This window comes from Bos indicus x Bos taurus, chromosome 1 (assembly GCF_003369695.1).
Source record: "Bos indicus x Bos taurus breed Angus x Brahman F1 hybrid chromosome 1, Bos_hybrid_MaternalHap_v2.0, whole genome shotgun sequence".
Taxonomy (NCBI): domain Eukaryota; kingdom Metazoa; phylum Chordata; class Mammalia; order Artiodactyla; family Bovidae; genus Bos; species Bos indicus x Bos taurus.
This window is the reverse complement of record NC_040076.1, coordinates 71,095,975-71,118,205: the sequence shown is the minus strand read 5'-3', so window position 1 is coordinate 71,118,205 and position 22,231 is coordinate 71,095,975. Positions and strand designations below refer to the sequence as shown.

Here is a 22,231-nt window from a genome sequence, read left to right as displayed (position 1 = left end):
ACAAAAAATTAAACTTTAGGCCCAACAACCTTAACTGAGACTCTTCAAGTAAGAAAGCAATCTCCTCTACCAAGCAAATATGGACCCAATCCCAAACTTGTAACAAGAGGTGTCCTCATTAACAATGTCATTTCTGGATGACAGTGTTTAGGGGATTTTAAGTTATGTTTTCTTTTATTCATATATTTTTTTTCACTTTCAGATGATAAACATGGATTTGTAATGCCCTAGGAAGACCCTTGGAGAAGACTCTTGAGAGTCCCTTGGACTGCAAGGAGATCCAACCAGTCCATTCTAAAGGAGATCAGTCCTGGGTGTTCTTTGGAAGGACTGATGCTAAAGCTGAAACTCCAGTACTTTGGCCACCTCATGCAGAGAGTTGACTCATTGGAAAAGACCCTGATGCTGTGAGGAATGGGGGCAGGAGGAGAAGGGGATGACAGAGGATGAGATGCCTGGATGACATCACCGACTTGATGGATATAAGTTTGAGTAAACTCGGGGAGTTGGTGATGGACAGGGAGGCCTGGCGTGCTGCGATTCATGGGGTCGCAAAGAGTTGGACACGACTGAGCAACTGAACTGAAGATATATATCTTAAAAATATAAGTAGCAAACTATATTCATTCTTCTTGAAGCTGCTTTTTTACATTCAACACATGAATTTTTTTCCTAAGTCAATTCAAAACAATCTAGTAGTCCATTAAATTGATTTGCCATATTTTAACCAATTCTCTACTGACAACCATTTAAGTTCTTACTTTTTAGCTGTCTAAATAATGTTACAATTAAAGCCCTCAATATATCCTCATTCTAGTGTTTTCTTAGAACACAGTTGCTAAAATTAAAATTTCTGGGTCAAAGGACACGTGTACCTAAACTTTTCAAATTTTCACTTACGAATTTTCTTATCTATACTTATGAGATTTTAATGTTTATGGAAAAAAAAACAGTATATATTTTTTAATTGCTTCTGAGTTTTCAATCATGCTTTAAAACGTCTTATTGTTAGATTGGGCTTTCTTGGTGTCTCAGTGGTAAAGAGACACCTGCCAATGCAGGAGATGCAGATTTGATCTGGTTGTGAAGATCCTCTGGAGAAGGAAATGACAACCCACTCCGGTATTCTTGCCTAGGCAATCCCGTGGACAGAGGAGTCTATTGGGCTACAGTCTATGGGGCAAACAGCTGGACACAACGACTAAACAACAGGCTTTCAGTACTTGCTGAGATGCCACGATTTTTCTCTTTTAACTTGTTAAAATAATTATAGGTCACTAAATGTGTAAAAACTATAAAACTGTAAAAACTCCTATATCCTCACGTTATGCTACAGTTTAAGTCTAGGATACATTCAGTTTATCAACTTTTTTTTGGAAGTGCTCCATCTATATTTGTAAGTTAATTGATTGTTGTTCAGTCACTCAGTCACGTCCAATTCTTTGCAACCCCATGGACTGCAGTACGCCAGGCTTCCTTGCCCTTCAACCAACTCCTGGAGCTTGCTCAACCTCATGTCCATCAAGTTGGTAATGCCATCCAACCATCTCGTCCTCTGTTGTCCCCTTCTCCTCCTGCCTTCAATCTTTCCCAGCATCAGGCTCTTTACAAATGAGTCAGTGCTTCGCATCAGGGGGCCAAAGTATTGGAGTTTCAGCTTTGGCATCAGTCCTTCTAATGAATATTCAGGACTGATTTCCTTTAGGATTTGACTAGTTAGATCTTGAAGTCCAATGGAGTCTCAGGAGTCTTCTCCAGCACCACAATTCAAAAGCATCAGTTCTTTGGTGCTCAGCCTTCTTTATGGTCCAACTCTCACATCGATACATGACTACTGGAAAAACCATAGCTTTGACTAGATGGACCATTTTTGGCAAAGTAATGTCTGTTTTTTAATACACGATTTAGGTCTGTCATAGCTTTTCTTCCAAGGATAAGGCTTCTTTTAATTTTATGGCTGCATTCACCATCTGCAGTGATTTTGGAGCCAAAAAAATAAAGTCTGTCACTGTTTCCATTGTTTCCCCATCTATTTGCCATGAAGTGATGGGACCAGATGCCATGATCTTTGTCTTTTGAATACTGAGTTTTAAGTCAACTTTTTCACTCTCCTCTTTCATCTTAATCAAGAGGCTCTTTAGTTCCTCTTAGCTTTCTGCCATAAGGGTGGTGTCATCTGCATATCTGAGGTTATTGATATTTCTCCTGGCAATCTTGATTCAGGCTTGTGCTTCATCCAGCCCAGCATTTTGCATGATGTACTCTGCTATCTAATTTAAATAAGCAGGGTGACAGTACAGCCTTGACGCAGTCCTTTCCCAATATGGAACCAGTCCATTGTTCCATGTCCAGTTCTTACTGTTACTTTTTGACCTGCATACAGGTTTCTCAGGAGGCAGGTAGGATGGTCTGGTATTCCTATCTCTTTAAGAATTTTCCGCAGTTTGTTGTGATCCAACATAGTAAAAGTCTTTATCATAGTCAATGAAGCAAAAGTATATGTTTTTCTGGAATTCTCTTGCTTTTTCTATGACCCAACAGATGTTGGCAATTTGATCTCTGGTTCCTCTGCCTTTTCTAAATCCAGCTTGAACATCTGGAAGTTCTTGATACAAGTTAATTAGTATTTGTAGGTAAATGCTAACCTGTTCAGATTTAGAAATCATGGTTCTACTAACCTTACAGCAGGAAAATTTGTCTTCATTCTACTACAGCATAAACAACAGGAAAAAATTTTTAAAATATTTTTCTAGGACTGTCATTTTGTGGGAAAACATTTTTTATACATACTGGACTTCCCAGGTGGCACTAGTGATAAAGAATCTGCCTGGAGTTCAAGAGATGCAAGAGATGCGGGTTCAATCCCTGGGTCAGGAATATCCCTTGGGGGAGGAAATGGCAACCCACTCCATTATTCCTGAGTGAAAAATTCAGTGGATGAAGAGCCTGGCAGGCTACAGTCCATGGAGTTGCAAACAGTCAGACACGAGCGAGCATGCACATATAACTGGTGGAAAAAAAAGCGTTCAGAATCGTTTAAACCACCAAGAAGTAACCCTCCTAATTCCCCAAAAAAGCCACTTATAACAATTAAATATATGTGTCATGTCCTATTGGAGAAGGAAATGGCAACCCACTCCAGTATTCTTGCCTGAAGAATTCCATGACAGAGGAGCCCAGCGGGCTACAGTCCATGGAGGTGTAAGAGTCAGACAAGACTTGGCGACTAAATCAACCAATCAATCACGTCCTATACAAATGCTTATGCGTACATATATACATGCATTCATATGTGCATATGTATCTTTTAACAAAGTGGCCTCCTGTTCTGCTACTTGCTTTTTTCATTTTATATAAACAATGGTCAGTATCAAAATACAGATCGAATTTATTCTTTAACAGCTTCACGGTATACTGCCTGGACATGCCGTAAATTATAAGTCCAGAGCAACAATTGTTTTAGTTATCTTCAGTGTTGTACTACTAAGACAATACTATAAGTAATGTCTCTCTACAAATATATTTGTACTCTTCCATATCTTAGCTAAATGGCAAAAAGGGGAATGGGTCGAAGACTGATACTGCCATGCTGTCTGCCAAAAGTGTTTATAGCAAACAACTTCATGGGGTAGATTTTGACAGGAAGACATTAAGGCATGATGTGAAAACTTGAGCCATAAAGGAAAGACAGATACATTTTACCATGTAAGAGTTGAAATTTTCTGTTAGACAAAAATATTATACACAAAGTCAGGGTACTGAGGGCTTTTACAAACATTTAATTTAAAAACTTTAAAATTATAATGATACTAAAGACTATGAGCGTAAGAATCAGCGTATCCAGTTTGTTGCTACATTCTTAGAGCCAGCACTGGTACACAGGAGCTTCTCATACACTAAACAAAATATAAATAATCCAATAGGAAAATAGGCAGAATAAAATTATATACAAACAAAAAATGGCAAGTGACTATAGAAAAATACGTTCAAACTTTAAACTTAAAAAGGCAAATTAAGACAATTCTCATGTGATCTATGAGACTGACAAAACTTCACAAGTGCAAACTGGTTTAACTGTGAATGGATAATTTAACAATTCTCTTAAAGTTTTAAGTGTAAGTATTCTTTCACCATTATTTCTACTACTAGGAATTTAAGTTACAGAAACAATCATGTAAGTATAAAGAAGTAATTTCATTGTACCACTATTTATAGAAGGGAACAACTAGAAGCAACACGAGTGTCATCGATCAAAAACCAAATCAAAACTATGGAACATCTATGTAATAATATAAAAGGAAAACGTCTAATTGCTTAAAGGGAAACTTGTGGAAGGAAAAAAGAAAGGCCTGTCCTAGAAAGGATAACATACAGCAGGTGTGGGCTGGAGATGGGGGGGAGATAAAGAAGAGTGCATACCAGAAAGGCAGACTGACAGCTGTTCATCATCCACTGGAGAGGTTTTCTGACTGTTCTTCCCACCTCCCACTTGATTTTCTAGTTTGAGTCCACTGCACATCAGAGGAGCCTCCAGTGGACTTTTACAGTAAGGGTGGTCCAGCAACTTGGAACTAAGAATATTCTGCTTGAAAGAGCCATCCTCATCCATCTGGCACGAGCTCTCATTCTGAACAGTCTCTTCGGACACAGGCCCATCTACACTCCTCACAGACTGATCCGCCCCAGACACTGACAGTTTTACTTGGTCATCACTGACAGTACTTGTCCGATTTTCCTGACCCAGAGCCGTAACTTCTCTCTCAGTTTCCAAGATGAACATGTTACTAGAATGATGTTCTGGTAAGGGGATGTCGTGAATCAGCTCTGTATACTCCCATTTAGGAGAGGAACAGGGTGACTGGTCCCAGGTGTACGTGGCACTGCCATTCTGTTGGTCAGGGAATGCTCCATCCAAACTAAGCTCCTTGTCCAAGAGAGGGCTTCCTTTAGTGTGGCCCTCAGGCACATGAGAGTTCTTTCCCTTCACCACAGCATCGCTGTCCATATCTGGAAAGTGTGGTGGATGCTGACAGGAAGGGTCTTTAGGCTCCGGGGAAGGGAATGGGCTGCAACTGCCACCCTCGCCGTTCTCCCCAAGGGTCTCTTGATGGTCCCCGGTGACCTGCACCCAGCTTTGCCGGGCTTTTTTTAGCTTGCAAACTTTGCTTTTTGTTCTGAAGTGCTGGGATCTGAGAATCCTGTACCGAAATCTAATCATGGGTAATTTCTCATACATCATATGAGGAGATACTTTTATTCTTCTGTGTTGGTTAAGTTGAAATTTTTTTGGAATCAAGGGTCCCCCGTTCCTGTGGTGCTCCAGCCCTGGGTAGCAGCCATAACAAAAGCGCTTTCTCTTATGGTTGCTTAAGGTGACCACGATTCTGTCACTCTCACCTGGATTCTGGCTCTCCCCATTGAACTTCATAGGAAAATCAGAAGCTTGTGGCTCCGTCCTAGGTCTGTGACCATTGGCCTGACCTAAAACACTATTCACTGGTAAGTCAGCAGCTGCCTTCAAGAGACTTTTCTCTCCAGAATATTCATGATCAGAGTTCTTTGCTGATGACAGCAACTTCTCTGCCTGGAGTTTCAGGAAGGTCCTTGAGGAGGAAATGAAGTGCTTGGTGTCCTTTCTTTTCACTTTAGAGGCGGAAGTACAAAGATTCTGGATAGCCACATTGCCTTTTGTCTTAGCAAAAAGTGGTTCATCTTGGATCCACGTTTTCTGGATTTGAAGGCCCTTCTTTCTGCACTGGAATTGCCTCAAATGTCTGCTCCAAGTAACTGGCCTTCCCAGCTTGGCTTTCAGAATGCACAAGTGTTGGTGAAAGTAGAACTTCTTAAAGCCGCCAAACCCAGTATTCCATTTCTCAGAAAAGGCTAAGTGGATTCCTTTCCTCCATAGAATTTTCCTCTGTTTTTTCATTTTTCTGATGCATAATGAGATCTGTATGCAGCTGTAAAGAAGAGAAAGAAAATTTATACTTCTACCCTAAAAATAAGGTCATTATGATATATTCACAGCAAACTTTACAAAATTGAAAAAAGCATATGACGCTCATTATAAGATATAATAAAATCCTACCTGATCAAGGCTTTTCCCACAATGAAAATGAGGGATAAGGGAAGACATGACTGACTGCTCCAACATAACCCCATTTAACGTATCTGCCTCTGATAGAAACAAGTTTCAATAATCATTTCCCAACATGCAGCCAGTTTCTGATGAAGCAGAAAGGGCAGGGAGTCAGGAGAGAATTTGTAAGTTTTAGCTTTGTTTCTCATTAGCTTTAAGCAAGTCACCTGAATTCTGTATTCTCATTTGTAAAATGAAGGATGGAGAAGGGAGATGCAACCAGACACCATTTAAAACTAAGTCTACATCAAAACAACTTGCTCCATACAACAAATTTTATATGGAAGGAAATACAAAGGAAAGGCAAGGCAGGGACTTTTACTCTATAAACAGTAATCCACAGGCAGATAGTCAATAAATGCATGCAGTCAATGCTTTGTCAGCCAAAGACCCTCTGAATGCCTATGACAAGACAGGGCCCTGTCATGTGTTCTCCTCCAGTCACGGTTCTCACAGTCAAGTGAACATAAGAAAAAAGAACCAACACAAGTACGTGTATCTGTGTATGAACTTTAGAAACACACTTATAGGAAAAGGTAGATGAAAATGATGGTCAAAATCAAACATAATTTCCCCTCAGATTTAATAAGATCTACCACCACTGAAGGTTCTTTAACCTAGAAAGAAAGGCACCAGCCACTGCAGGTCTAACAGAAGAAGTAAAAAACCAACATCCTAATTTCAGCTACTATTAATAGCAACTTACTAGGAAAAGCTGTATTACCTTTCTGTGCATTAGTTTTCTCTGGAGGAAATGAAAAAAGGAGGACTGAATACATGTTTACCTCAGTTCTCTCTACAAGTCTCATTAAGATGACAGAAATGGAGTTTTAAAAAAGGCCAAAACTCTCAATGACAACAAAAAAGGAGGCAAGAGCAATAAAACTGTTGAAAGAAAAAAGCAGATGAATGACTGATAATAGAGCAGGTCAAAAGAGCTGAAATCTAAGCCAGAAGTACAGGAAGCCAAGTAGCAAGTTACAGTACCTCAGAAAGGCTCAGGAAGCAGAACAACAATACCCATGAACGTCAGGGAATGAGGAGAGCAGAAAAAGGAAGGACTGGCTGAAAGTCTGAATAAGCAGCAATTAGACTCCAAGATCCCTTCCACTACCATGGCAGATGATCAAAGTTTCACTTTCTCAGAGGAATGAACCAGAACATTCAGGCACATCATATACAACTGAGAGCAAGGGTACAAACAAGAGGATAACTTAGTTGTTTGTTTTGGTTTTTTGCTCATGACTTTTTATTTAACACCAAAACACTTTGTATTGGGGGACACGACTGAGTGACTAATGCCCACACACACAGCCAATTAACAAGCTGTGATAGTTTGAGGTGAACAGCGAGGGGACTCAGCCATACATATACATGTATCCATTCTCTCCCAAAAGTCCCTCCCATCAAGGCTGGCACGTAACATTGAGCAGAGTTCCATGTGCTATACAACAGGTCTTTATTGGTTTTCCATTTTCAATATAGAAGTGTGTACACAACCTTCCCAAAGTTCCCAACTATCCCTCCACCCCCCACCGGGCAACCATAAGTTCCTTTTCTAAGTCTATGAGTAGCTTTCTGTTTTGTGAGTTCATTTGTATCACTTCTTTTTAGATTCCACATATAAGGGATGTCATACGATATTTCCTCTTCTCTGTCTGACTTACTTCACTCAGTATGACACTCTCTAGGTCCATCCATGTTGCTGCACATGGCCTTATTTCATTCTTTTTAATGGCTGTAATATTCCATTTAATATGTACCACATCTTTGTTATCGATGAGGATAGTTTTACATAGTGAATTCCGCTGAATCTCTTTCCCCATTGAGTTCCCAGAAAGGTGTATACCCTCAAAGCGGAGATCAGTTCTGGGAGCAAGCGAGGGGTGAGGCAGCGATAGATCATTCAAAGAGAAAAGACCAAAGGTATACTGGTATTAGGTATGCCACAAGGACACAGGCCCAAATAATAACCCCCAAGTTTAAGAAACAATGAGACCCCAAATCCCTCCCCTACCCAAGACTAGAAGTTTCTCCTTCAGAAAGGAAGTTCTGCAGACAAGGGGATCCCAGGAACAGCAGGAAAATGGAATTACAGGAATTATATATTGATCATAAGCCCCTCAATACTTACCCACTCATCTCCCCAAACCCTGGCATGCTATCTTATCCATCCAAGCAGGAGATTGGAAGATTCTTCTTTGGAGAATTTGATTAATACGCAAGAGAATACATAAATACAAATATCCTCCCACAAAATGGCCCAACATGGCTCACAGTGCACCCTATAGCTGACAAGTCTCACCACAAGCTCAGAATTTCCAGGCAACTTCTTAGTGGTTCAATGACAGCATAACTAAGAATCACCAGACTTCTAGGGATAAAAAGTAGACCAAAACAAACAGATAAAACTGAAAGCATATTTAGAAAAGCTAACTTAAAAAAACCAAGGAGAACTTACTTCCCTGGTGGTACAGCAGATAGGAATCTGCCTGCCAATGCAGCAGATAGGGGTTCAATCCTGGTCCGGAAAGATTCCTTATGCCCTGGAGCAACCAAGCACCTGTGCCACAACACCTGAGCCCGCGCCCTAGAGCCCACGGGCCATAACTACTGAGGCCCAAGGGTCTACCAGCCATGCTCCCCAACAAAAGCAGCCAGCACACCACAACCAAGAGTAGCTCCTGCTTACCGCAACTAGAGAAAGCCCGCGCACAGCAATGAAGAACCAGTGCAACCAAATAAGCAAATGTTATTTTTTTAAAAATGAGGAGGGGAGAGAAGGGAAGTTATTGTTTCATGGAAAGAATTTCAGTTTAGGAAAACAAAGATGGGTCTGAGGACGGATGGTGGTGATGGCTGCACAACAACGTGAACATATTTAATGCCACTGAACTGTATATCTAAAAATGATTAAAATGGTAAATTTTATGCTATGTATACTTTACCACATTATTTTTTTTTTTAAACAAGAGGAAAAAAAAAAAGCCTAGTACTATCCTCAAGGAAGAAAATATCGCAGCCACTGGGGAAAAATGAATATCCTAGATTTTTTAAAGGAATGATGAAAAACAACAGAAGGCTGAGGCTTAGCTTAAAATAGGGCTAATATTACTTATATTTAAAATTGAACAATAAAGGCTGATGGAAAAATGGAAAAAAGACATAAGGAAACAATTCAAAAATAAGGATTTTTAAATGTCCTTTGAACATAACACGTTCAACTTCACGCATTAAAAAACTGTCAAAGGGGGCTTGGGAGACAGGCAAAATGGGTGAAGGGGGTTAAATGTACGAACTTCCTTAAATAAATATATAAACAAGTCATTCATGATGATGTATAGCACGGTGACTGCTGCTGCTGCTGCTGCTGCTAAGTCGCTTCAGTCGTGTCCAACTCTGTGTGACCCCCATAGACAGCAGCCCACCAGGCTCCTCTGTCCCTGGGATTCTCCAGGCAAGAACACTGGAGTGGGTTGCCATTTCCTTCTCCAGTGATGAAAGTGAAAAGTGAAAGTGAAGTCGCTCAGTCGTGTCCGACTCTTAGCGACCTCATGGACTGCAGCCTACCAGGCTCCTCCGTCCATGGGATTTTCCAGGCAAGAGTACTAGAGTGGGGTGCCATTGCCTTCTCTGAGCATGGTGACTACAGTTAGTAATACTGTACTGCGTATTTGAAAGTTGCTAAGAGTAAATTTCCAAAACCTTCATCACAAGGAAAAAATTGGGGAGGTGGGGAGCTATGTATGGTGATGGATTTAGCTAGATTTATTGTATTCATTTTGCAAAGCATACAAATATTAAATCATTATGTTGTACATCTGAAACTAGTATGTCAATCATACTTCAAAAATTTTGGCAAAAGTTACTACAACATATACTGTTGGTGGGAGAAAAAAAAACTTGTATACTTCCCTGTGGGAATACAAATTGATAAAGTCATTTTGGAGAGGAATTTGGTAATATCTAACAAAACCATACAAGTACTTACCTTTTAATCCAAGAACTCTGCTTTTAGGAATTCACCTTGAAGATACTAATGAAAACACATAGTACAAGGTCATTCACTGCAATGTTTGTAATCGAAAAATATTGGAAACAACCTAAATGCCCATACATAGGACAGTGGTTGCATAAACTATGCACACAATGAATGAAGCTATAATAGAATAAGGATAAGGTCTATGAACATGGAGTACTCTCCAGGTTAAATGATAAAAGCAAAGTTCAAATGAGTGTCAGTGATATGCCACTGCAATAGTTTAGCCAAGTGTGCAGTTAGAGAAAACAATCCACCCAAGATCACTTCCACTTCTGGCAACAACTCAAAGTTCGGGGACTCACAGAACTCACTGAAAACTGTTAAATTAATAGCTATGGCTTATTACAGTTGAAGAATGTGGATTAAAATCACCCAAGTGAAGAAGTACATACTGAAGAATCCAGGAGAAGTAACAAATGCGTAGCTTCCAGTTGTCCTCTCCCCACAGAGTAGAGACAGCATTACTCTCCCAGCATCAACGTATGACTAAGTGTGACAAGAACTGCAATCCAGTGAGGCTCATCAAAGTCTTGACGTCCAGAATTTTTATTGGGGTTCATAGGCATAACTGATTGCTCACATGACAGAGCTCAATCTTTACCCCCCCTGGAGATCCAATGATGTCAAAGTCATTAGCCTAAATCACACTGCTGTTTTTTTCCCGTGGGGCCAATCCCATTCTAAATCATATTGTTAGTACCAGTGACCCAAGCCCCCAGGCAAATCAGACATTGCATTCTGAGGATTTAGAGATTACCTCTTAAAAGCCAAGGATAAAGGCTTTCATTCTGCACAAGTTTAAATTCTTTACTATACGATATACAGCCACCTTTCATAAAAGAAAAAATAGTATACATGTATCTGCCCTTTTGTGCCCCCCAAATCAATTAACAGGAAGACAAACCAAAAACTAATGAGAATAGTTACCTACAGGGCATGGCAGATGGGAATAGGGTGAAAAGAATGAGGAAGAGGAAAATATAGAAGGGATGAGAGGGGAGTGGTGCTTCTTAAATACACCTTTTTTGTAAAGTTCTGACTTTCAGGACTATGCTAATGTTTCATATAATTTAAAAATATACATATAATTAAAATGGAACACAAATAATAACCAATGAGCCTAACTGTATCACAAATAACCACCCTGAAAGAATGTAGCAGAAAAGAATTACCCAAAGTAACTTAGGAAAACATTCTGACTGTATACATCCAGATAGCTCAATTGGTAAAGAATCTGCCTGCAATGCAGGAGACCCCAGTTCGATTCGTGGGTCAGGAAGATCCGCTGGAGAAGGGATAGGCTACCCATTCCAGTATTCTTGGGCTTCCCTTGCGGCTCAGCTGGTAGAGACTCTCCCTGCAATGCGGGAGACCTGGGTTTGATCCCTAGGTTGGGAAGATACCCTGGAGAAGGGAAAGGCTACCCACTCCAGTATTCTGGCCTGGAGAATTCCATGGATTCTACAGTCCATGGGGTCACAAAGAGTCAGACACGACTGAGTGACTTTCACTTTTTCACTTTCACACCCCAGAATCAAAAGGATTGTATACAAATACTGTTCTTTAATTAACAAATTTGCTTTTCACAGAGGAGTGAGTTAATTCTTAACTTATATTCTCAGTATTCAAAAATTGAGCAAGTAAGTAAGTATGTTGTAGATAATCAGAGCTAGGTTTCAGAATGTTGGTGAAAGAAGCTACATTTTGTGGTATCCACATGAACTCATGGTGTTTTATACACACTTACACACAGGTACAGATCTAGAGATACACATACTCCTATTTATTTCCTAGCTCGATCTGCTTAAAGAGACTAGAAGCAATTACATCCCAGTAACAAAAGAAATGGCTGACTCCAGAGCCGGGGCAGAAGTAGAAGATGAGCCTGGAATATCATTGTAGTGTCAGAAAGTAAACAAGTGCTCAAAAAAATAATGACATGTCAAAAGAACACAGGAGTCAATTTGAAGGGACCCATAAAGGCCAAAATACCTGAGCAACTGTGTATGTAATGATAGAAATGGCTGATAACTCAAGAATGAAACAAATATCCTGAGTCTATAAATAAATGAGGATAAGAGAGAATCCTTACAGAGATTTTTCAAATTAATAAATATAGAAGAAATAACAGAATAGAAAAGTTACAATTTGCACTCCTCTCAGAAATAACTGACTCAGGCAAGAATCTAAAACTAGAGGGTGAAAATACAAAGTACCTTCCACAAGATACTTCAAATTACAAAAGGTAAAATTATGCCTTTCAATAGAAAAATTCAGCAAACATCTCCTTCATCCCCAGTAAAGAGACATATGGACAGCATATGCCTCCTGATGTGGCACAAGATCATATGTGTGGTATTCTTGTCAAAAAAAACACCTGAATTTAATCGTAAGGAAATAATAGACAAATATACATTGAGGAACACTCTGTAAGAAAACTGGCCATGGACTTCCTTGGCAGTCTAGCAGGTAAGACTGCTTCCACTGTATGGGGTGTGGGTTCTACCCCTGGTCAGGAAACTAAGATCCCACATGTCCTGTGATGCAGCCAAAAAGTAAAAAACAAACAAAAAACTGGCCAATATTCTTCAAAAGTGTCCATCAAGAAAGAAAAAAATGGACTGGGCAACTGTCCCAGATTAAAGAGCTAAGACTAAGAAGACAAAACAACTAATGTAATGTGTAATCCTGGATTGAGTCCTAATCTAGAAAAAGGAAATTGGTGGGAAAACCAAAATAAGATATATAGGTCAGTTAATTCCTGGTTTTGACCAACATAATATAAACTGAGGGAAAGCTGGGTGAAGCGTAAATATTTTTGGAAATCTGAAGTTACTTAAAAGTGTGAAAAGTTTAAATTTTTCTTAAACATTTAAAAATTTGAGGACATTCCTGGGTGGCTCAGTGGTTAAAAAATCCGCTTGCCAATGCAGGAGACACGGGTTCAATCCCTGGGGGGGAAGATCCCCAGGAGGAGGAAATGGCAACCCACTCTAGTTTTCTTGCCTGGGAAATCCCATGGACACAGGAGCCTGGTAGGCAACAGTCTCTTGTTGCAGAGCACTAGCTCATGGGCTTCAGTAGTTGTGGCTCCCCGGCTCTAGGGCACAGGTTCAACAGTTGTGTCCCAAGGGTTTAGCTGCTCCCGGGCACATGGGATCTTCCTGGATCAGGGATCAAACCTGTGTCTCCTGCATTGGCAGGCAAATTCTTTACCACGAGCCACCAGGAAAGCTCAGATATTTATTCTATGAAGAACATCACATAAAAGTACACACAAAGCTCCTTAAGTCCATAAAAAATTTCAATTGAAGTAGGAAAAAGCATATAATTAAGTTCTTAAAAAGTCTTCCCCCAATTAGAGAAAGCTACCTGGACTGTGCCTTTAAATTAGACAATTCCTGGGCGGTCCAGTGGTTAGGACTCCATTCTATCACTGCTGAGCGCCTGGGTTCAAGCCCTGGTTGGGGAACTAAAATCCCACAAGCCACACAGTGTGGCCAAAAAGAAAAGAAAAAAAGGTAAATTAACACTTCTGATGGAGATTTTAACAATCACCATCAGAATGGCTGATTATAATGGCTGAAATTATAAAAATATACAAGTAACTATTAAACTTAAATTCAATAAATATTTGAGCTTCTACAAATAGAACAGCGCTGTGCTTTCAAAAAATATATAGTCTAGTGGGAGAGTCATCTGAACAAGTATAAACAAATGTGATGCATATAAGAAAGGTAAAATTCAGAGCCATGGGAATATCTGGCAAGAGGGTCAAGGAAGACCTCTCTGAAAGAATTGTTTTTAAGCTCAAAGGATGATAAAGAGTTACTAGTTAAAGTGAACAGATAAATAGAAGTCCAGGAGAGGGCATGTAGCACTTAAAAGGGGCTGGAGAGGTAGGCAAGAAATAGAAAAACTAAATTAACGATGCTGCTGTTTAACATAAAGGTAGTGTGAAGCCACTGAAAGACAAAGACAGGTCTAAGACCCAATTTGCATGCTTAAAAAGATCATTCTATCTGCAGTGTGCAGAATGCCTGGGAGAAGACCACAGGAAAGGAAACCTGTTAGGAGCCTGTTATAGGTAAATGTAGGCATGGTGAATGGATGAAAGGAAAACTGGGAGAAGTAGCAAAGTGAATTGATCTTGAGATTTTTCAGGTCAGAAACGTCAAGACTGTGGGAAAGCCAGTATGCAGGGGTAAGAACTTTGGTATGAGTTACTGGGGAGATTGTGGTATAATTTATATGGAACAAATAAAGACTGGAGGAAGATTATACTGGCTATCTCTTCAGTTTTAGACATGTTAGATTTGAGGTGAATGTAAGAAATCTAAGTGGATCATAATGGTGGATACACAAATCAGGAACTCTAAAAAGAGAACAACACAGAAATTCCACTTTAAGTCATCATCTGATAGTAACCAAAGCTACAGAAAATGCTAAACTCACCAAGGAAAATTTGTAAAACACAGAAGAGAATGCACAGTAGGGTAGTGTCCTGAGGAACTGTAGGACGTAAGAGTTGAGGAAAAGGAAGAAGCTACTTTGCAAAGGAAAGTAAGAAGGAATGATTAGGGAAATAAAGTGGAAAATCAGGTAAGTGTGGTGCCCAGAAAGCTAGGGAAAGTTTCTAGAAAGAGGGAAATGGTCAGTCAAAGGCTATTGAGAGGTCAAGCAAGATAAGGATTAAAAAGTGTCCAGCTGATTCTCATGACATTCACAAGAGGAATTTTAGTAGAATGGAGAGGACAAAAGTCAAGATGGAGTAAAGAAAACAATACATAAAACTGCTCAAGAACCATAAGCAAATATGAGGGCAGATTTTTAAAAAATGGAGACAGCTGTATGTGTTTAAATACTGATGGAGTACCTTACTTACGGATACAGATGGCAGACTAAAGATGTATTTTACTTTTATTCCCTCCTAAAACCCCATTAAGATGAGAATAAAGAATTTTTTAACTTATCTTTTAAAACTAAAATTGACACACAGTGAAATGCAGATTTTAAGGTTTTTTTTTTTTTTTTTTTAAAGCACATGGAAGAGAGGAAGTTGGAATGCAGATTGACTTAAAGACCTAAGAAAGTTAAATGTCAAGCTTGCAATGAAAAAAGCAATTCAATTTACATAACAGTGCCTCAAAACAGGTCAGGAATCATCAGCAGCAGGTTCTATAAAAGGGATGTGAACACCATGCTAAAAACAAGGGTATGGATCAATTGTTTAAATACCCTCCTACTCTCCACAAAACCCAGCCAACTGCCCCTCCCCCCAACCTTGCCTTCTAGACTGTAACAGCGCTGACCAACAGAAGTTCTGCAATGATAGAAATATGCTGTATTGGCCCTGTCCCATATGGAAGTCTCTGGAAACATGTGGTTATTGACCACCTGAAACGTGTCTACTGTAACTGAGGAACTAAATATTTAAGGTTACTTAATTTTAATTATTTAAATTTTAATTGCTACATGTGGCTAGTGGCTACCACATTGGATAAGGCAGCTCTGAAGGGAAAACAAAGGGTTCCTGGACTGGACAGCATCTGGTCCAGTTGAGAATGAGGGTATCATACTGAAAATAGTTGAGTTCAATGAGCATAAGTGAATGTTTACACACCGAATGCTAAAACCTCTACGATGTTCCCCAGGTTAGCTACAAGACTGCTGACAGCCCAGTTTATAAGCTCCAAGCCAGAGATTTGAAGATTCTTCTTTGGGAAATCTAAGGAGCCTAAGGAAAAAAAGACAAGGATAACACTGTTGAAGGCTATCCAGTAAGAGTCCAACCAGTGTACCCTAAAATCAATAAATCCCAAGCATGAACTCAGAGTACATGTAGTTAAAATTAAAAGCAACCTCCACAGAGAGTCCCTTAACATTTTTGCTCCTATATTCTCGGCCATGCTGTTGTGTGTTCACCAAATACCAACATTTCTTCTAAGATAAACCAGGAGAATTCCCTGATGGTCAAGTGGTTAGTACTCTGAGTTTTCATTGGTGAGGGCTGGGGTTTAATCCCTGGTCGGGGAACTAAGATCCCACAAGCCATAAGACAAGGCCAAAAAAATAATAAAATAAACAGCACAGCAAATATGGACAGTATATATTAAAAGAGATAAAACACAAACACACAAGGGAAACAAGTGAGCTTTCAACTCTTATTAGATACTCACTGACCCTAGGACAGCCTAAAGTCTGAACAATCCTTAAGAGGCCCAATATTTATTTGTGTTTGCAGTGGAATCACTGTATAGGTTAACTCAACCACCACTAGGAAACAGTTCTTTCTCCTGTAGTTAGGTGCTTTCCAAGTGGCTCAGTGGTAAAGAGTCCGCCTGCCAATGCAGGAGGCATGGGTGTGATCCCTGGGTTGGGAAGATCCCCTGGAGAAGGAAATGGCAACCCACCCCAGCACTGCCTGGAAATCCCATGGACAGAGGAGCCTGGTGGCTGGCTCCTGGCTACAGTCCATGGGGTCACAAAGAGTTGGATATGACTGATCGACAAAACAAGACAATAATGAGAACAGTTGTGTAGTAAATGAACACGGGGGAGGTTACCTGCTCTTCAAAAATGAGAATGAATGGTGTTGTGGGTTTTTTTTTTCCCTTAAGATTTTTTGATGTGGACCATTCTTTTTAAAGTCTTTCTTGAATTTGTTACAATATTGCTTCTGTATTACACTTTGGTTTTTTGGCCCGGAGACAAGTGGGATCTTAGCTCCGCAACCAGGGATCGTGTTCCCTGTATTGGAAGGTGGAGCATTATCCACCGGACCACCAGGGAAGTCCCAGAATGAATGGCTTATAGTAGGAAATAAGATTAAAAACAAAGCAAAAATAAAAAAATACTTCCCACTGGCATCACAGGACATGAATGAATCATAAAAAGATCAAGACTGAAAACTGAAGATTTGTACATTTCTGATAGGCAATTCAGTCACCACATATAAAGTGGATTAATTCACATATCCAATTCTGGTCTCAAGTCCTTACAGACAGAGAAGACTGCCTCAAGGACCAACAAGTGACTGCCGAACTCCACTTCTCAGAGGGTCTTCAAGCTGCCACTGTCCCATTCCTGCCTTTGCTTCTATGTTAAATCTGTAACACTAGTTTATATTAAAACTGTGAACCCTGGGTTCGCATTTATCCTTTCTAAATACCTCTACTTGGAAAGTGTACTCCGTTAGAATCTGAAATTCAACAATTTTTAGGCTTCAGAATTAAGGAACTTCAGACACAAAATTTTAAAATGTAAAGACTTAGCAACTCAGTTTTTCATCTTAGACACATAGCATACGTCTCTCTAAATTCTGAATGTATAAATTACCTGTTAACATGACTTTTTAAATCAGTGAATTCAGAATGCCCCATGTCATCTAGTTGTAGGAAGTTAACATGCTATAAATAGGGTCATTTTTAGAAAGAAAATAATTCAGCATCTTCCTTTAGATTTGTGACATAGGATCCATTTCTGAATCTACTATTAATATAGCTTTTTCATTGCTTCAGTGATTCTTATTTTATCAAAGAATAATTTGATAATGAATATATCTCCCCAAAAGAGAATGTTCAAATCTAATAATAATAATTATGTCTAATAATCTATTTCTTAAGAATCCTGAAAATATCACTCCCCCACCCCCAGCAAAAGTCACATTTTCACTATAATGAGTAAGAAAAATACATATAAAGCATTGTTACTTCCCCATCAGTTGATCCTTTCTAGACATTTATCAAATTCTTTGAATCAGTGGTACAGTACAATTAATCAAAAAAGAAAAAGGGACTAAAATTCAAGGACCACCTTAAGGCAATCCTGAGAACCTCTAGTTAAATCGGGTGCTTATAAGGCAATTAGAGACGTTACAGGGCTTCTCTAACAGTTCTCAAATTGAATTCCATAGGAAGCTGGCTAGTGATACAAAGAGGTCATGTATACCAGGATGAAGGAGAGGGTGGGAGGACACATGTGGATAGTACAGTGGGTTCATGACAAGCCAGAACAAAAGCAAAATTTTTCTAAATTGGAATTTTTCCACGGTTTATGAAGGCCTGGCATAAAAGTCTAAAAAACTGATTTATAAAGTGACATGACCTTTATATAACTCTCAGAGGTTAAAAGCGTCTGCCCACAGTGTGGGAGACGGGGGTTCGATCCCTGGGTTGGGAAGATCCCCCGGAGAAGGAAATGGCGACCCACTCCAGTATTCTTGCCTGGAGAATCCCATGGATGGAGCCTGGTGGGCTACAGTCCACGGGGTCGCAGAGTCGGACACGACTGAACGACTTCACTTTCACTTTTTTCACCAAAAACAAAAACCCTAAGCAATACTTAGTAAAAAAGTTTTAGTGTAAAATCTATTATTTTCATTAAAGAGCATTAAGGAGTTTAACTGCACAGGGAACTATGAAAACAGGACTACACAGTGAAGTCGCTCAGTCGTGTCCCACTCTTTGCGACCCCGTGGACTGTAGCCCACCAGGCTCCTCCGTCCATGGGATTCTCCAGGCAAGGATACTGGAGTGGGGTGTCATTTCCTTCTCCAGGGGATCTTCCCGACCCAGGGATCAAATCTGGGTCTCCCGCATAGCAGGCATATTCTTTACCATCTGAGCCACCAGGGAAGCCCAAGAAAACCAGAGTAGGTAGCTTATCCCTTCTCTAGGGGATCTTCCCAAGCCAGGGATCAAAGCCAGGTCTCCCGCATTGCAGGCAGACGCTCTACCCTCTGAGCCACCAGGGAAGCCCCAAACTACTAACAAATGACATTTTTTTCCACTTCTGTGCTCTCAGCACTAGAAAACCTGAAACAGTACTATTGATTCAAATAAGGTTATCTGTTAAGGAATAGAAGAGAAACATTAAAAAATTAAAGAGGCATAGGCAACAAACTAACTGAGCACAGCACTTCACCTCTCTAAGCCTGTTTATAAACTGTGATCTACATCTGTATTTTCAAACTATGAATATCACCTGAAAGGCTTGTGAAAAATCACAAATACCGGGCTCCCATTTCAGATCTATTAAGGGAGTGACTGGGCATCAGGGGTTTTAATTCCCCAACTGATATTGATGTCCTGCAGATTTTGGACCACTGGATTAGATGACCCTCAAGGTTCCTTCCGTATCCATGACTCAAAATCCCAAACTGACAATCCTGTGTTCAAAGGAAGGGAAGATTACACTTCATCATGCTCCACTGAGCATATCATGCTCCAATGAGGAAAGGCAAGTATCCTTAATTTGTGAGACAAAGCAATTGTAAGAACAGGTGCTGCTCATTCAAGTCACTAATTCCATCTCCCTTCTCTCCACCCCAAACACTTCTCTAACTTAGGCGCTACTAAACTTCAGAGCCAGGAAACTTCTTCTCTTACCAATATAGAGAAAAGTCTCTTCTCATGTTAACTTGGAACTGTAATGTCCGGCCACTCAAAGGATTCAAGTTCCTGTATTTATTCTCTGAACATTTTTAATTAACATGAAATGTTTCAGAGGCAGAGGGAGAAGTCCTTGGAAACGTGCAAAGAATTCCTTCTAGTGTGGGCCAAGGTGTGAATGAAGCCCTTCCCAGCTTTTTTCCTAGAAAGGACCCACTAACTATCCTAAGAAAGGAGCAAAACTGATTTAGGTCATACCTCATATACTAATAATGTGTAATCAATAAGCATGAGAAGTCTGGGTGACTAGGAGAAATTGATTTCTTTCTAATGCTGCCCAACCCAAAGCAAAGACTATAGTCAGGTTTTAACACACAAGATCCTAGTATCTTCTCTGACACCCTTCCCCACATGAAGCGTAGTTATTCCGGGTAAAAGACATAGCTAAGAACCTACCATTACGTGTTCTGGCTATTCTTAAGCCAAGTTTTTAACCTGATTCCCCAAATATTTTATGATTAACATTCTGCTTTCTTCTCTAAACTAATTTATATAGATAAAAGAAAGTTCCATTTTACATGGGTTAAAATGTTGCATGTTAAATGGGTTAAAAACGTCTACACCAGATTAACGCCAATACCAAATGGCAGACCAGAATTTCAACTCAGTTCTTCTGACTCCAAGTCCAAATCCCATACCTCTGACACCCTCGCTGCATCCCTCCTCCGCAAAAGAGTGGTCACTCTTGTATGACCAAGAGCGGCCATACAGTGGAGCGGAGGTTGATATTACCTAGCATAAACAGGATGGGAAAACAGGCTTCCGACCATCCAAATACTCAGTTGTGCCATACCCGTTTACTAGAATCGGGTCCCAGGAATGTGAAGGATGGAACCAAAGGTATGACGGAAGCAGAGTTGTCCGAACAAAACCCAGGACAGCAGGAGCTGGAGGACTTCTGCTAGCAGCAATTCCTCTCAAAGCTTCCCCCGGCTTCAGGAGGAGTGGCCGGGGGCGCTAGCCCTCTCCGCTTCTGCCTCTTACAGCTCGAACTGGTGAGAAGGAGGGGAGGACACTGGTCCCTCGGGACGAGCTCCTTCCCCGTCCCTAGAAAGGCACAGAAGCGCGGGGGAGAAATCCACTGCCTCTGGTTCGGTGGTAGGGGAAGAGCAGTGCACCAGGCCTCCAGGCCGGGGTGCTGAGCTGGCGCGCACTGACGCGGGAATGGCCAGCCAGCCAGCTCGGTCCGCCAGTCATGCGCCGGATTTGACACCCAGGTTCCCGCTTACCTACGTCCCTTGCTGCCGGCACCTGCCCCGTCGTGGGTCCAGATACTGCGGCAGCTCGGACTGCGGCCCCGCCTTCGCCAGCTTTAGAGGAAGCCTCGTCAGCCAGCAGGAATTCGGCCTGCTTACAGCAGCCACCGCCGCCGAGCTTCCTCCGGATCCGCTGCCGCGACTCCGGCGCTCACTTACACCGTCACCTCCTTCAGTCCTCTTCCGCCTCGGCCCCGCCCGAGCCGTGTGTGGAGGGCGGGGAGCGAGCGAGGGCGGCGCACGCTCCCCGGCCCTCCCGGTAGGCATTTGGTCGCGCCCCGGCACCTCCTTCCTAGCGCAGGAGGGTTGTAGAAACCAGGATCTGAACGTCAGACCGGGTCTGAGGCTTCTTTACATGCTGCTCTCAAGTTTGAAAGGGCTTGGCGGACCACAGCCGCCAAGGGGCTAAGGCAGACCACAGCTACTATACGACCTCTCTCTTCATTAGTCTCTCTTTGGCCAAAAGCGAAAGACACGTTGCTGCTCTGGATGCACTGTGAAGCCTGGCCTAGGTTTTTCATCCCTGGTTTTTCGATGGTGATCTTTCCTCTTGGCATCGCTATGTGCCTCTGTAATCCCTGCTTTGCCTCTCTTCGGCTGAGAACACTCCGCCAGGAGGGAAGAGCCTGGGCTTATTCACCACTATAGCCCGTGCTGCTGCTGCTGCTGCTAAGTCGCTTCAGTCGTGTCCGACTCTGTGAGACCCCATAGACGGCAGCCCACCAGGCTCCCCCGTCCCTGGGATTCTCCAGGCAAGAACACTGGAGTGGGTTGCCATTTCCTCCTCCAATGCATGAAAGTGAAAAGTGAAAGTGAAGTCGCTCAGTCGTGTCCGACTCTTAGCGACCCCATGGACTGCAGCCCACCAGGCCCCTCCGTCCATGGGATTTTCCAGGCAAGAGTACTGGAGTGGGGTGCCATTGCCTTCTCCGACTACAGCCCCAGCCAGCACCAAATAGTGACTGACTTACAGGTGTTTAGTAAGTCTGTGCAATAAACCTAACCGTACGTAACTCGATTGGAATGTACTACCTTTTTCATACATCGCTAGATTCGGTTTTTCATGAATGAGACTGCTTTGTAAATTTCACATATTGTTTTCGTATCACGTTTTATGCTATCCTCGAAACAGAATTTGAGGGGTGTTTTCTACATCCTGAAATAGTTTGTGCAGGACTGGAATAATTTTTCCTTGAATATTCTAAGAACTTGCTGGTAAAACTGCCTGAGACTTTGTTCTAAATTTCATCCAGGGAAAAGGGAAGAACTAGCCCCATGAAATGGATTGGAGAAGAAGGAACAAAAATAAATGTTCTTTGCACCCTTCAAGAACTGCTTGGTC

General features: G+C 41.2%; 1 protein-coding gene across 2 annotated transcripts in view; it reads right to left on the bottom strand.

Annotated features, from left to right (window-relative positions):
- SENP5 (SUMO specific peptidase 5) overlaps positions 1–21,051 on the bottom strand; it is a 47,685-nt gene extending 26,634 nt beyond the window's left edge. Inside the window, exons 1-2 of one of the 2 annotated variants that reach the window (XM_027537441.1) lie at positions 20,863–21,051; positions 4,420–5,960 (exon numbers count right to left, since the gene is read on the bottom strand). In XM_027537441.1, the coding sequence (XP_027393242.1) occupies positions 4,420–5,929 (1,510 nt within the window). In that variant the 5' untranslated portion in view covers positions 5,930–5,960; positions 20,863–21,051. The remainder of the gene's footprint in view (positions 1–4,419; positions 5,961–20,862) is intronic. The other variant, XM_027537432.1, reaches the window with a different exon arrangement.
- Between the last annotated feature and the right edge of the window lie 1,180 nt (positions 21,052–22,231).